The 14,961-nt window shown below is 35.9% G+C and overlaps 1 protein-coding gene across 2 annotated transcripts; it reads left to right on the top strand.

Moving 5' to 3' along the window:
• The first annotated feature begins 2,761 nt into the window (after positions 1–2,761).
• LOC122138439 lies at positions 2,762–13,974 on the top strand. 2 transcript variants are annotated; one of them, XM_042730850.1, is made up of 6 exons: positions 2,770–3,006; positions 3,286–3,594; positions 3,742–3,862; positions 12,876–12,918; positions 13,032–13,076; positions 13,413–13,974. In XM_042730850.1, exons 1-6 carry the CDS (start codon positions 2,937–2,939, stop codon positions 13,431–13,433), a joined length of 609 nt encoding a protein of 202 aa, XP_042586784.1. In that variant the 5' UTR covers positions 2,770–2,936; the 3' UTR covers positions 13,434–13,974. The 2 variants fall into 2 exon arrangements, with proteins under 2 accessions (XP_042586783.1, XP_042586784.1); XM_042730849.1 differs by lacking the exon at positions 13,413–13,974 and having other exon boundaries at positions 2,762–3,006; positions 13,032–13,201.
• The last annotated feature ends 987 nt before the right edge of the window (positions 13,975–14,961 follow it).

Raw genomic sequence — 14,961 nt, 5'->3', positions numbered from 1 at the left:
TATGCATGTCTGCACATCCATGTCAGACCTCAGAGGACCTTGAATCACTGTCAGTCAAGTACTTCGACTGAAAGTTTTAGACTTATTCAGCAGCAATGATATGATGATAATTATGAATCGATTTTGACAGTAATTAGAATTAAGTCACAGTCTCAGCAGATATGAAAGTGAAATCTTTCCTGTCTGTCAAAGTAAGGCAAGTTCCCTCCCATCACAGAGAACGCGGTCAGAATCATAACCCAGATGTCCGACACAGCTGATCAGTCTCATACAGCACAGGAAGAGTGTTTCATGATACACTACAACAGATTCTTCTTCCCTTTGATCATGAGTCTGTTGTACTGAATCTTTCTGTTATCTGACAGAGCATCCTTCAAAATAATTTTCTTTGGCATATTACCATAATCCCACAACATCACCTCAACATACATATTCTCCTCCAGATAAAGATATTTACCACAATATTGCAGCAAACTGAAAACAGCAACTGTGCAGTGGATTAATTAATAGATTATTAAATTAATAAATAAAAGCAATTTTATAGGGTGTAGCAAAGCATACCAGGATCAAGAGCAACAAAGGTAGTGTGAAATGTGTGCATTTTTCACTATGAACATCACTTCAGAAGAAGCTTTTCAGAACAATGAAACTAATCAACAGCAGGATGAATGCTTTACCATTAAATATCTTCATGCAAAATCTTGTAGGTTGTGCAATCAGCAGAGATTGAGAATGTGGAATTTTTTCACAGCGATGCAATACCTCCCCTTTGTGGTTGAAGTGTGAAGTTCTGTTAGTAGTTTATTATGATTTAGCGCGCTTTTTAGCCTCAATAATGGGAGTTTCATGGCTACTTGAGAAATAAATACATAAATAAATAGATAAAGTAAATAATTGGATATGGAATGGTTGCATTGTTTTCAAAGTGTGATGAGTTTCAGAATGTAAAACATTTTAGTTCATTTGTAGTGAATGTGAAGTGCTTCACTCATACTATAGTGAAACATGACTGCTGAGCTATATACAACAGCTATACAACATGCTTTAGTTCCAAAACATCTGGATCCCACACTTCTGATTTAAGGTTAGATGCTAATCATGCAGCTATTTGCATATTTACCTTAAGTAACAAAATATGAACTCATAAGCAGTAACCGATTAGTGTGGTTTTTGTAACCTTCAATGGTTTATTGCTTCCCAAATGGTACAATAATTGGAATAAACTACATTTTACCAGCAAATGCGTTTATATCTCTGAAACAAAGAATAAGACAACCCTCTTCTTTAACCTATTCCTCATTCAGTTCATGTACATTTACAACCCTTTATGGTACTGAGCAGACAGTTAAACAGTTACACTCTTTCACACCCTCCTTAAATGCTATTGAATATATTTATTTTAATATTTCTATTAGTCATACCTCTGTATGGTCAGTCTTGTATATGTGTGCATAAAACGATGTACTACATCTTCAGAGATAATGAACGCTTAGATAATTGTCAGTGAAAAAATAGGCAAGGGACAGTTTTAGTTATTCAATATTATATTCAATTATTTCATATTTGTGTCATTTTCTTCCTGTCCTTATGCCCTTGTTTTGTTGTGGACTTTTAGTTTGTAGTTTTAGCTTGGTTCCTGTTCCAGTCTGTCTTTTCATTAGTCTTGGTTGTTTGTGTCTAGTTCATCTGGTTTACGTCTAAGCCCTTGTGTTTCCTGCCGCTGTCATTTCATGGTTGTCTTGTCGGGGCCTCAATTCTGTTCCTTGTATTTTTGCAATCCTGCTTTTCTTGTGTTTTTGTTTCATTGTAATAAACCACTTGCATTGGATCCTACAGTTCCTCATCTCTGAATGTTTTTTATGCAACAGTTCGTCCTATCATTTAAAAATGGTCTTGTCAATGTTGTGTATGAATGTTACTTCATAAACTGACTGTAAACCAGTAAAACTAATTAAAATTTTGAGGAATGCTCATGGATTGAACAGCATTGAATCTCATAGAACTGATTTTTCTATTTGTAAGTTTGCAAATTTTGGTGACATGGTTAATGACATCTCAAAGATGTCTGAGATGACTGGCTATTGAGCAAAAGCTGCAGAGGTTTTTGAGGTAAAGAGCAGCAATCATGCAAGAAGATACTGCATTTGCACTGCAAATTTCCCCTATTGCACATTTGTAAGGCAAATGCATTTGCAACTTGATGGGTTCTAATAGGCCAGATCAGAAATATGACAACAAACATAAAATGATGTTTGATCATCCAGGCGAGGAACATTTGAGAGCAAACTAGACCAAACAATTTGAGAACCAAGCAATTTGAGAGCAAAGTGGACCAAACAATCATTACACTGGAGCAATACCCAGTTTAAAGAGAAATCAACTTTAGTACAAGCCAGAGCATAAATAAAAATGTATAAAAACAGCAGAGAAGAAAAGAAGGAGAGATTCTTTTAGTAAACACTGGGCTGCTTGACATAAACACAGTAACAGGATGTGACAGTTGAGCTGTGGAAAATGTGCTCTGTGGTTTCACTGGTCACTGCAAATAAAAGCACAAAATTAAATATAATATATTTGTATACAATACATACAATAGGTATTGTATGTAGGTTACCCGTGTTTGCATTCACACTTTAAATCTTTAGCAGCTTTTTAAAGACAGCATTACAAAAAAAAAACAACAACAAAAACAATGTGAACATATGACTAATGCAAACTATATTCTGTGCAACTGATCATGTGATATTTATTTCCAATAATCTGCTACTGTACAAAATGTTATTAAGGATATTCTCATCTGCTGTTTTAGGCATTGCCCTCTGTCTTCACTTCTTCCTTTACTAGTTCAGTCTTTCAAAGCATGTGTGTAAGATCCGGAGCGGACAGTAAGACAGAAGTTTACACGGCTTAACTGACCTTAAACTGAGTGTCCTGTTATGGCAAATTTTCTAACCAGGAATCTTCATCTGGATCTCTGCGTCGTCATTATTCTCCTGATTCATGCAGGTACCTCTCATTTGTTTTTTTGACTTTTCAAAGCTGATATACAGAATGTGCCCTATGTTTATATTGTGATGCATTTGTTGAAAACTGATAATTGTATTCGAATGGATTTTTCCATCAGGTTAAAAGCTACCACATGAACAATGTGTTTTGTGTCTCATGAGATTTGCAAAGTTTGCATTTTTTTTTTCAACTACATCATGACAAATATTTTCACAAATTTATCGTCTAACGAAGTTACTGTAAACCAGCAGTGATTGTGATTTTCTGTCTGTTCATCAGATTATTCCAAATCCAATCAAGAACAAAGGATTCAGCAGCACATCAACAAGACAGTGTTTGTGGAGGAAACAGTTACACTTCACTGCAACAAAACCGAGTTTGATGAGGATGTCACATGGAAAATGAACAACTCTGTTATTTTTAGTCATGAGTCTTACAGTAACAGAACAATGAGAAATTTCAGCTCAAGCAGGATTCACATCGACCCCACAGCTCCAAGAGAATTAACAATACATCAAATACAAGCGTCTGATGCAGGAAACTACACCTGTTACCCAACAGCAATAAGATGGACATTAACAACAACAGGTTATCGCATGATTTAATTTACTGAATTTCTTTTTTCAAATAAAGTGTATTTTTTATAGAGGAAATATAATTGCGTTTTTTAGCCAGTGACTAGTATCTACTGGAGTACTGGTTGACTGATGTGTGTTTGACTGTGGTATCTGTCAGAAAACCAGATCAGACCAAAGTCACTCAAAGAAATGGCGCTGCACATAATTATCATCATCATCTCATGTTGTGGAGTCATAATGATCTGTCTGATCATCACCATCAGCATCTGCATTCACAGGTGAGAGATACTGAGTTTTTATTACCATTTCTTACCCAAAGAAAAACTGACATGTAATTTCAGCTTGTGCTATAGAGTGATGAACGGCATATGTTTCTTTTTTTTCTACTTTTTTTATTCACAACAATTCAGTAATACATTAATATTGTGGAATATATTAGACACAATATAGTTTGATTTTGCAAAATTGTGTAAATAAAAATATTACCTATTAGACACGGAAGAACTGTTGCTCATCATGTAACAAAACACAGTGGGTGTTTGACTTGAAGCAGCACTTCACAGAGCATTCTGTGTATGACATCAAAGTACCATGAGAGAGTACTTTTGACATTTTTGTTTTTAAGTCAAATAAATCTTGCTGTTTTGCTTTTTTGTTAAAGCAGTGTTGCTGTTGTAAAGTTATACAGCTACAGTTGTGTTGCTGGGTTTTAAAGCAAGTTTAATTTTTTTCATATCAGGTTCAAATATGGATAAATAGCTACAGGTAGATGTGTGCACTGAGCACACACTGCCAGAGCTGTGCGCGATCACTACCATCCTGCTTTTGTGGGGATGGGGTGCAAAATTTTTTCGTTTTTGCTAAAAAACTCACTTGCTTCAATTCTATAGGTTTTTAACATTCTAAAAGCTGTTTATTCCAAAAATATACTGCAAGCGGTGTACTGTATTCAGTAGGCGTAATGTATTGTAAGTTCCTTCAGAGGCATAAGGTATTGCAAGTGTTACATACAACAATAAAACAGTGCACTGACATAAGAAAGGAAATTTACTTTGGCTACTTAAATACTTTTAAAAGCAAACACTCATGTACTTTTACTTAAGTACAACTTTCACTTGTAATGGAGTAATATTTGACCAGCAGTATCTGTACTTTCACTCAAGAAATGGAAGTGTGTGCTTTGTCCACCTCTGTCTAAATGTCTAAATTGCCCCATCATATTTTTACATATACATTTATATTTTTTTTTTTATTAAGTTTTCTGCAGACCTATAAGAGGTGTTACAACAGATTTAAAATGAAACTGGGTGTCTGAAAGAAAAAGGAAATCAACAGAACAGTTCCACACAGCAATATAGACCCCTATACCCAACAACCCCCCCACCCCACCCCTAAGGCCACCCGTAACACTCACAAGTAGATTAAATTATAAAAAAAAAAATAAATAAATAAATAAAAATAATAATAAAAAATAAACAATAATAAAACAGTAAACAAAAGAAGAAAAAGAAAAGTCTCCCCCCTCCCCACAGAAGACTAATCAGGAGGTCTTGACATCCCGATAAGGCCTTCAATAGTAGTCAGTACAGGGCTCCAGGTTTTATGAAATAATCTCAGCGAACCTTTAAGAGAATGTCTAATTTTTTCAAGGTGGATGCATTTCAATACCTCTCTTATCCAGTCGTCATGTGATGGAGGAGAAGCATTCTTCCATTTAAGGAGGATGGCACGCCTGGCCAGCAAAGTAGTAAAGGCAATGACGCAGTGCGCTGTAGCTGGTATACATGAGATTGGGGAAAGGCCGAACAGGACAGTCAAGGAATTAGGGACAATAGTGTAATTGAGGGCCTGTGAGAGAGTTCTGAAAATGTCGGACCAATAATCTGATAGCACCGGGCATGACCAGAACATGTGAAGATGATCGGCTGGGGACTGTCTGCATCTGTTACAGGCGTCACTTCTGTTAGGAAACAGTTTAGCCAGTCTGGCATTAGTGAAATGAGCTCTGTGAAGCACTTTACATTGTATTAGGGCATGTCTAGCACAAATAGATGAGGAGTGAACTAAACTGAGAATGTTTTTCCACTGGTCATTGGAAATGTCAATGCCCAAATCATGCTTCCAGGTTAGCTTAAGAGACTCAATCGGAGAAGGGGTTAAGGAGATTATTTTACCGTAAATGGTCGAAATCAGTCATCTTTGACCAGAGTTGAAGGTGAGAATTGAATCAATTTCTGATTCGGGTGGACGATTGGGAAAATGGGGAAATAGCTTTTGAATAAAGTGCCTCACTTGAAAAAAACGAAAAAGATGACTATTAGGAATGTTAAATTTAGCTGATAAGGAAGAGAAAGAGGAGAAGACTTCGTTTTCATACAGGTCGTTTAGAGTAGAGAGACCCTTAGCTGCCCAAATATCAAAGAATTTATCTGAAAGAGATGGGGAAAATAAGTGATTATTTGAAATTGGCTTATGAATCGATGCTCTATGTAGACCAAATTATTTTCTGAATTGATGCCAAATCTTAATGGTATTAATAACTATTGGATTACTCGAGATTTTATGTACCCCAGGGGAAAGCTGGGAGCAGATATTAGAAAGTAAATAACAAGAAAAATATATCTCTACATGCACCCAGGGCTGATTAGAGGCAGAACTTTTAAGGCCAACCCAATATAGTAATTTATGGATGTTACATGCCCAATAGTAGTATCGAAAATTTGGCAGTGCTAAACCCCCTTCAGATTTGGGAAGCTGAAGAACTGACTTCCTGATGCGAGCTGGTTTGTTATTCCAAAGGAATCCATTCAATTGCTGATCTAAATAAGAGAAAAAGGATTTATTAATGTAGACTGGAAGATGCTGGAAAAGATACAAAAACTTTGGTAGAATAACCATTTTAATAAGGTTTGCACAACCTATTTCAGAAAGGGAAAGGGAACTCCACCTAGCAATATCTGACTTGCATTTTTCCAAAAGTGGTTTGAAGTTCTTAAAAAACAAGTCTTTAAATGAACCGGTGATAAATATCCCCAGATATTTAAACCCATCCAAGGCTAATTTAAAGGGGAAAGACGAATGAGGAAGAGATTTATCCAATTGGTTAACAAAAAATAACTCGCTTTTTTTTAAGTTTAACTTGTACCCTGATAGGCGGCCAAACTGTTCTAGAACAGATAGTATAATGGGGAGAGAAGCTATAGGGTCGGAGATGTACAATAACAAATCGTCTGCATAAAGGGAAAGTTTATGGACCAATCCATGACGTGTGATGCCTTGAAATGCATCGTGACTTCGAAGCCAGATGGCCAGGGGCTCAATAGCTATATTAAATAGCAAAGGCGAAAGCGGGCAGCCTTGACGCGTCCCCCGCTGAAGTAAAAAAGGTGGCGATCGAACACCGTTGGTATATACCGATGCAGATGGGAAAGCGTACAAAAGCCGTATCCAAGAAATGAGTTTGGGGTCAAACCCAAATTTTCCTAACACAAAAAACAGGTATTCCCACTCGACCCTATCGAAAGCTTTCTCCGCGTCCAATGAAACTATGACTTCAGGGGTATTAGATGAGGGAGAGAAAATAATGTCAAGTAATCTCTGAGTATTGAAAAAAGAATGTCTATCCAATGTAAAGCCTGTTTGATCTAATGAAATTATGGATGGCATTACATTTTGGAGGCGGAGAGAAAGAATTTTGGCTAGTATCTTGTAGTCTACATTTAATAGAGAAATTGGTCTGTAGTTACCGCAGGAAGTGGGAACCTTGTCTTTTTTCAAAAGCAAGGATATAGAAGCCATATACAGCGTCGGTGGGAGTTGGCCTTGTTGAAATGAATTATTGTACATCCTCACTAAAATTGGGACTAGTAAAGTAGAATATGCCTTGTAGAATTCAACTGTAAACCCATCGGGGCCTGGGGATTTCTTATTTTGCATTGAGTTAATCGCTTCTTTGACTTCTTCAGGGGAAATGGGGCTGCCTAATTCCTTAGCCAACTCTTCATCAATTCTAGAACATATTAAAGAATCTAGTTGATTGGGGAACATTATTGAAGCTGAACACTGCTCAGTGGAATAGAGGTTAATGTAAAAGTCTAAAAAAACTCTGTTGATTTCAGCTGGGTCTGAAATAAGATTACCACTAGGGGACATAACTCTTGGAATTAATCTAGAGGCACTGGCCGCATGGGCCTGTTGGGCTAGAAGTCTACCCGCCTTATCGCCGTGTTCAAAAAAACGTTGCTTGGATTGCCGCAGTTGTCTCTCTACAATATGAGTCATCAGGCAATCATATTCTGATTGTAACAGAAGTCGTTTTTTATAAAGGGCAGGTGAGGGAGAGACGGCGTAAGTTTCATCAAGTTTGAGGAGTTTGTCTAGGATATCCTGCCTCTTAGTCCTTTCAGCCTTACGCATGTACGAAGTAAAGGAAATAATCTGACCTCGAACAAAAGCTTTAAGAGCTTCCCATAAAAATCCACTATTAACCTCAGGGGTATCATTGAATTAAGTGAAATTACTAATTTGAGTGGCAACAAAGTTCTTAAACTCATGGTTTGCTAATAAATGAGTAATAAATTTCCAAAGTGGTGGGGAAATAACACTAAGAGGAAGATTAATATCAAGCGAGGTGGGGGCATGATCCGAAACAACTATGGGGTGATAGCCACTAGCGGTAACCAGATGCAACAATTTATTATCAATCAGGAAAAAGTCAATCCGGGAAAAGGTTTGGTGTGGCGGAGAGAAAAAAGAGAAAACTTTACTCTGGGGGTTTTTAAACCTCCAGGGGTCCGAAATTCCTAGATGAGATGAGCAATTAAAAACTACTTTAGCAGAATTAGATAGATTAATTTGCTTGGAAGACGACCTGTCGAGAATTGTGTCTTGCACTAGGTTAAAGTCGCCTCCCATCAGTATATGATGATTGTCGCTATTTGGGATTTTAGCAAAAAGGTTGATGAAGAATTTCTCATCGTCCCAGTTGGGAGCATAGATAGAAATTAGGATTACTGAAAGGTTCTGTAACAAGCCCGATACTATGACATAACGGCCATTGACATCCTCAATAATATGTGCTGGCTCAAACAGTATATTCTTAGTAATAATAATAGCAACCCCTCTAGCTCTGGCCGAGAATTTCGAGTGAAACACATGACTCATCCAAGGCTTTTTGATTCGTTGGATATCTGATGTTTTAAGATGTGTTTCCTGTAGAAATATAATATCCCCTTTCAAATGTTGCAGCTGTGTCATAACTTTACCAATCTTAATGGCCTTATTCATTCCTTTAATATTCCATGAAATCAGTCGCACACCTTTACTCCTCAATGACGTATTAACAGCCATCTAAAACAATGCATAATGTTGCAACTGGGACTGCAAGGCCTTCTGCAACGGGGAGAGAGAGGAAAGGGAGAAAAAGGAGACAAAAAAAAAAAAAAAAAAAAAAAAAAAAAACCTACAAAACACAACAACTTATTTGTGGCCTCACCAAAAATATTCAAAAAAAATACGAACATTGTCCGAGCAACACGGCTCAACGCTTTACAGCGATACAAAACTTCCACTGTCTCATTCCCACCACCTTTGAACAACAACCCCCACATTTTGTAATGAAAATTTCAAGTGACCAACGAATGGATCAAAGTCCAACCCAGTCCAGAGAAGAAAAAACATTGTTAAAGCAAAATCTGTATAATAACTACAAGCACCAGGCCTAACGAAGGAAGATGAGGGAAGAGAGAAAAATTATAATAAATAAAAATTTAAATTGAAAAAGTAATTATAATTTGGTAATTTGGTACGCCTGTACATGTACAATGATCTAAATTTAGAACTAAATCACTGAACTAAGTGAACACAATCGTGTATACAAAACATTACCTCCATACTGCCAAATAAAAGACATCTAACGTTATAGATTTAGAATAACCATTTTCATATGTAACAACCAAACGTTATGTATAATACGCACTTCTAAGTCAGTATGGAAATCCATGCATTTAACGAATACCGCTTCTTGAGTCAGATGATCCAGTCATGAGTTACTCCACAAATCACTTCGAGTTTAGATCTCAGCAGGACGAATAGATGCAATGTAGGCCTTGGCTTCAGTGACCGATGCAAATCTTCTCCTCTCACCATCCTTCGTCACGATAGTGAGCCTGGCCGGAAACAACAGCGCTGGTTTTAGGCCAAGATTGTACAGTTCAGATAGCACCTCTCTGTACTTGGAGCGTTGTTCCATCACCTCCGGCGCATAGTCTTCGTAAATAGAGATAGGTGTGCCTCGGTAGTGAAGCTTTCCCCTCCTCGCTCTGGCCTCGCGGATGATCTTTTCCTTTTGTTGTAATTTATGTATGCCGAATGATAACAGGTCTGGGCCTCTGCCCCGGCTTCGGTTTATCCGACAGCGACCGGTGGGCTCTATCACATTCCGGCGGGGATTCCAGTACTCCGTCCCCAAATACTTCCGCAAGTAGTTCCGAAAAGAAGATAGACGGTCGGGGCCCTTCAATGGATTCAGGTAGTCCAATAATTCTTATGTTATTGCGCCGGCTACGGGACTCGAGATCCACGACTTTGGCTAGCAATTTAGCGTTGCTCTCTGTTAGGATAGCACAAGTCGTTTCCAAGGCTTGCACGCGCTCATCCTGTGCATTTACGTGTGTCTCGAGCAAGGCAATCTTTGAGGCGTGGTCTGTCACGGCCTTTTGAATTTGGTCTAGCTTTACCTCGAGTGTTGAAACGGCAGTATTAAAGTCTGCAGAAAGAGCGACGCGGTGTTCCTCAAGAAGGCTAGCGATGGCTGCCATGTTAACCCTCTGGAGTCGATTAACGCGTATACGCGTTTTGGGGTACTTTCTCCTGATAACCCCGAAAAGAACTTAAATTACACTTTCAGTTTTGATCGTACAGATAAGTGCAATACATCAATCGAATCTGTAAAGGGTCTACTTTTTTTTTGTATACAGACATAATAACAACAAAACTTTGTGCACTTATAAAATAAAGATAACAAACAAGGAGTGCTGTCTGCAGCCTTTGTCTGCGGTGATCTTCAGATACAAATGCGTCATTAAAATGAACTGTAACTCAGTGAATACTCAACACAGAGACATGAGAGAGATATCTATAGAAAGCCTGACATGTCTACTTTTAAACTAAACAAGTGCTGCTGAAAACAAATATTCTGTGATAAAGTAATCCATATGAAAACAACGCGATGTCCGTTTTTCACGTCTGCCTTCATTATCTTCTAATGCGACCACGCCCCCGCGCCGAGCGCGCTTTTGAGATTCAAATGTTTCACTGAAGCGCGCGGCTTTTGAATACGCCCACACAACAGAAGACAACGCAGCGAGACTGTTCTTCAAGTTTTTATTATTTTACTGTTTGCTTCGCGATGAGAGGAATAAGACATAAATCACCCCAAAAAGATGTCATGTGGTTGAGGATTTGAGATTTGGATTTCCTCAGAAAAAAGAATGAAGCACTTTATTCAGCAGAGTTCATAAACATGAGTAAGTCTCTTTTTATTTATTTATATACTTGTACTAGTTTTCACATAACGTGTAAACATTTTACTAGTTAGACTTTTTCCAAAGACTTTTTCCAAACTATAATTCCTGACTAAATGTATAATCAAGTGAAATATTATGAAGTTTCAATAACAATATACACTACTATACCATTCAAAAGCTTGATGTAAATAATATAAATGTAACAATAAATGTAACTGTAACAAAAGTAACAATCATTGCTGTTCTTTCAATTTATCCCCCCTAAAAAACCTAAAAAAAAAATATTCTCAGCTCTTTTCAACATTAATAATAATAATAATAATAATAATAATAATAATAATAATAATAATGATAATAATAAAATAAATGTTTTTTTTGTAGAAAATAAGATTGTTAAAAGGATTTCTGAAGGATTGTGTGACTGGAGTAATGATGCAAAAAAATCAGTTTGAAAGTCAGCTTTGATTTTTCCTAATAAACTGATTTAACTGCACTCACAAGTGAATATTAAATTATGTTGTGGGATAATTAAATATATTCTAAATAAACTACAAACATAAAATTATATAGATTTATTTTGTCCTCACATTCTTTCTTGTAACTCATCCCTCTCAGTGACACCACAGCTGACTGAATGGCTCATTATGCAGCTCATTATGCAGGCCTTTGTCTTCTCAGGTGTGAATTCATGATAGTTGACGCCTACTCGCATATGACTTTTACCAACAAAAAAGTGTCTTAGAAAATTTAAATCAATATATTGTTTTCTGTAAGTGAGTAAACAAGATGATTTTCACATCATTTAGAAAAAAAAAAATTCTAGGCTACAAGCTCCAGTTCTCAAAATTCCTGGGAACCAATTTTCTATATGTGTTTTATTGCCTTTTTCAAGTGATTTAACATTTTTAGTTTTTCACTAACCACGCATAACATTTTTTTCTCAAAAACACAATCATGTACATACATGCTGCTCACATATTATTATAGCCTAGTTTGTGCTGATTACAGTGAGATTAGACTTTAGCCATTTAGATATTTATAAGAAACTGAAAAAAGCACAAATGTCAGGGCATGACAAAACTTCTCCAGGCCCCAAAAATACCCTTAGACTCCAGAGGGTTAACCTCTTTGCCGTCGTCTTCACTCGCCTCGGCTTTCTGATCCTTTTTGCTTTGTTTTGTAGTTTTAGCTGCCATAATTTGATGCAAATATGTGTGAAACAAAAATATTGCCCACTTGGTATTGAAGTAAAAGAAGTCATGGGGTTTTAAAACTATTACAGAAAAAAAAGTGGGAGCGAGACTTAACTCGTGTCTACGCCATCTCACCAAACCGGAAGTCCCTCATTTTTACATATACATTTAGACTTTTAGATTACATAATTTAACTCTTGCCCAGGATGCAAACAATATATAAACTCTATCACATGAAAAGTTCATTTAATTTCAAAGATTTAATTTTATGAAATAATTTGTATTTATTTAGGGTATATAAAATGCACTGTTATCATATTTAAGATGCCAATTTCATCACAATAAATATTGTTAAATATTGGCCAAATTAAGTAAACTTGTATCGAATGGAGTAAAAGTGTATATTAAAAGACTTAAAAGCTCTTAAGCTCTAAAAATGCTGGACTGCCCATAGCTGAAGCTCTCATATAGCTGGAGACATACACACATACTACAGAAATTCAGTGATCAGCCATGCTTTTTTTATGAATTGAGCTGCATTCTGATCTTCTCCAAATTTATCACCGTAACAGGAAACTGAGGCAGAAGATGAACTCGAGTTTAGAAAAGGAGGATGTAAGTATACAGCACAGCACTACTAATTTTACTAAGCACATGTATCTGTTCTTGATTGAGATGTTCAGCTTCTTGTATTATATATTATTTCTATTTGTACATGATCTGTACAGGTGAAGATGATCGCTGACTGTGACAAACACACACTCACAGCCTGTGTAAGTCAGTTGAACAGTTTACCACATCATGTCTGTTCACCGGCCCCCAACAAATATCACTGACACACTTACACTTCTTGATGGAAAGAAGTTGTGCAATCTAACTTCTACTTTATTAAAAACGGTGTACTATATATATATATATATATATACTATATATAAACATATATATATATATATATATATATATATATATATATATATATATATATATATATATATATATATTAACAACCATAAATATACACGATCACTTATACATTTTTCAGCAGATATTTGAACATAAGTTGAAATCCCTGTTGTTTGTGTTTCATTGTATATCTTTGTCTTCATCAGGTCTACAGTCTACATACATGAACATCTTTTCTTCTCAAGACAGCAGTGTCTGTGTCTGACACTCATCAGATGAGCATCTCAATACAGGAAGATGTTTGTCAGTCATTTTCATGGGTTAGAGAGTGGGACTGTCACAATAATAATAAGTGCAGTTCCAGAGGATCTGAAATTTTTCAGAGGAAATTTCATTTTCATACAGTGTTAATCTTTGATGTGGACAACTACAGATCATTTATCATTATCAATATAAATAATCAGCATGTTGTGGTGAATGGAATACAGAAATTATTCATCAGAGTGATTATTTATTTCTTATAATTGGATAAAATATTGATCAATGCGCATATACAAAGATTATGTCAAATATGGCGCTACAAATCCCAAACATTATGACTTTGATCCTGTGCTGAGTGAGGATTGAGGTTATGTTTTAGTGTACAAATGTAATAATTCATAAAAAAGAGAGGCTAATAAGAGATTTGAGAATGGGAAATGAATGGGAAATGGGAATGCAGTGCTTATATATTTTCAACAATTTTGCTCAGTAAATTAATAGATTGTGTTTAATGTTTCAGTTTCTTTTTTTTTTTTGTTACTTATTTTCAGGGATTTAAGTGGCAAAGTGTCATAGATTTTGTAAATGTGTTTTATATGTTTGACTTTAGCATGTTGAATAGGGTGAATCATGTTGTTTCTCTTCCATTAGCTCTCTGTGGCTGCATACGGAAATGTAATATTTTGACATATATGTCCCTATATCATGAGTGATGCTGTTATATATGTTGTCTTAAAAGACAATATATTATAATTAAATTTATACATTCTCAGGATATAAGAAGTTACAAGTTCATATTTTAAATATATATTAAAAATATCTATATGACTTTTTTTATAGTGTATGTTAAGGCAATATATGCCTGATTTATATATGCAAGTTTATTTAAACAGCATATATTCAAACATTCTGTATGCTTAAATAGGATTTTCTTAAACAGCTTGAATTATAAACTAGTCTACACTGTCCACATTTCATTTTAACATATATATCCCATTTCTAAACACTTCAATTGGTTTGAATATTTTTAGTTTGATGACATTCCTATATTCTTGTCATTGTGGGAGCATTCGCTCAGGACATGTAGTCCTCCATACAGGAGTTGCTTTGTGTGTGGAGCTTGCTGTTCGGAAACCCTCAACATCACCTTCACATGTACAGTTCTCCTTGACATAATCTTCACCACATCATCGTAGCATAAATGCAATCTGATTTTAATAAAGCATATGAGGGTTAAGAGCAACAAAGGTAGTGTGATATTTGTGCATTTTTCACAATGCACATCACTTCACAGCTGAATAATATTACCATAATAATGTTTTAAATTCCAAGTCCTTAGTTAGCAGTTCCATTTAAAGCAAGCAAATTAAGTAAACATCCAGTACAAGTCAACAACTGTGGCAACAAATGAAAAAACTAATACATGCATGAATTTTGCAATTTCTGAAAATATCACAATACGAAAATAAATACTACGGTCAGGTCATTATTGCA

This window comes from Cyprinus carpio, chromosome B9 (genome assembly GCF_018340385.1).
Source record: "Cyprinus carpio isolate SPL01 chromosome B9, ASM1834038v1, whole genome shotgun sequence".
NCBI lineage: Eukaryota > Metazoa > Chordata > Actinopteri > Cypriniformes > Cyprinidae > Cyprinus > Cyprinus carpio.
The sequence above is the reverse complement of the archived record's forward strand: the minus strand, read 5'-3'. Positions and strand labels throughout refer to the sequence as shown.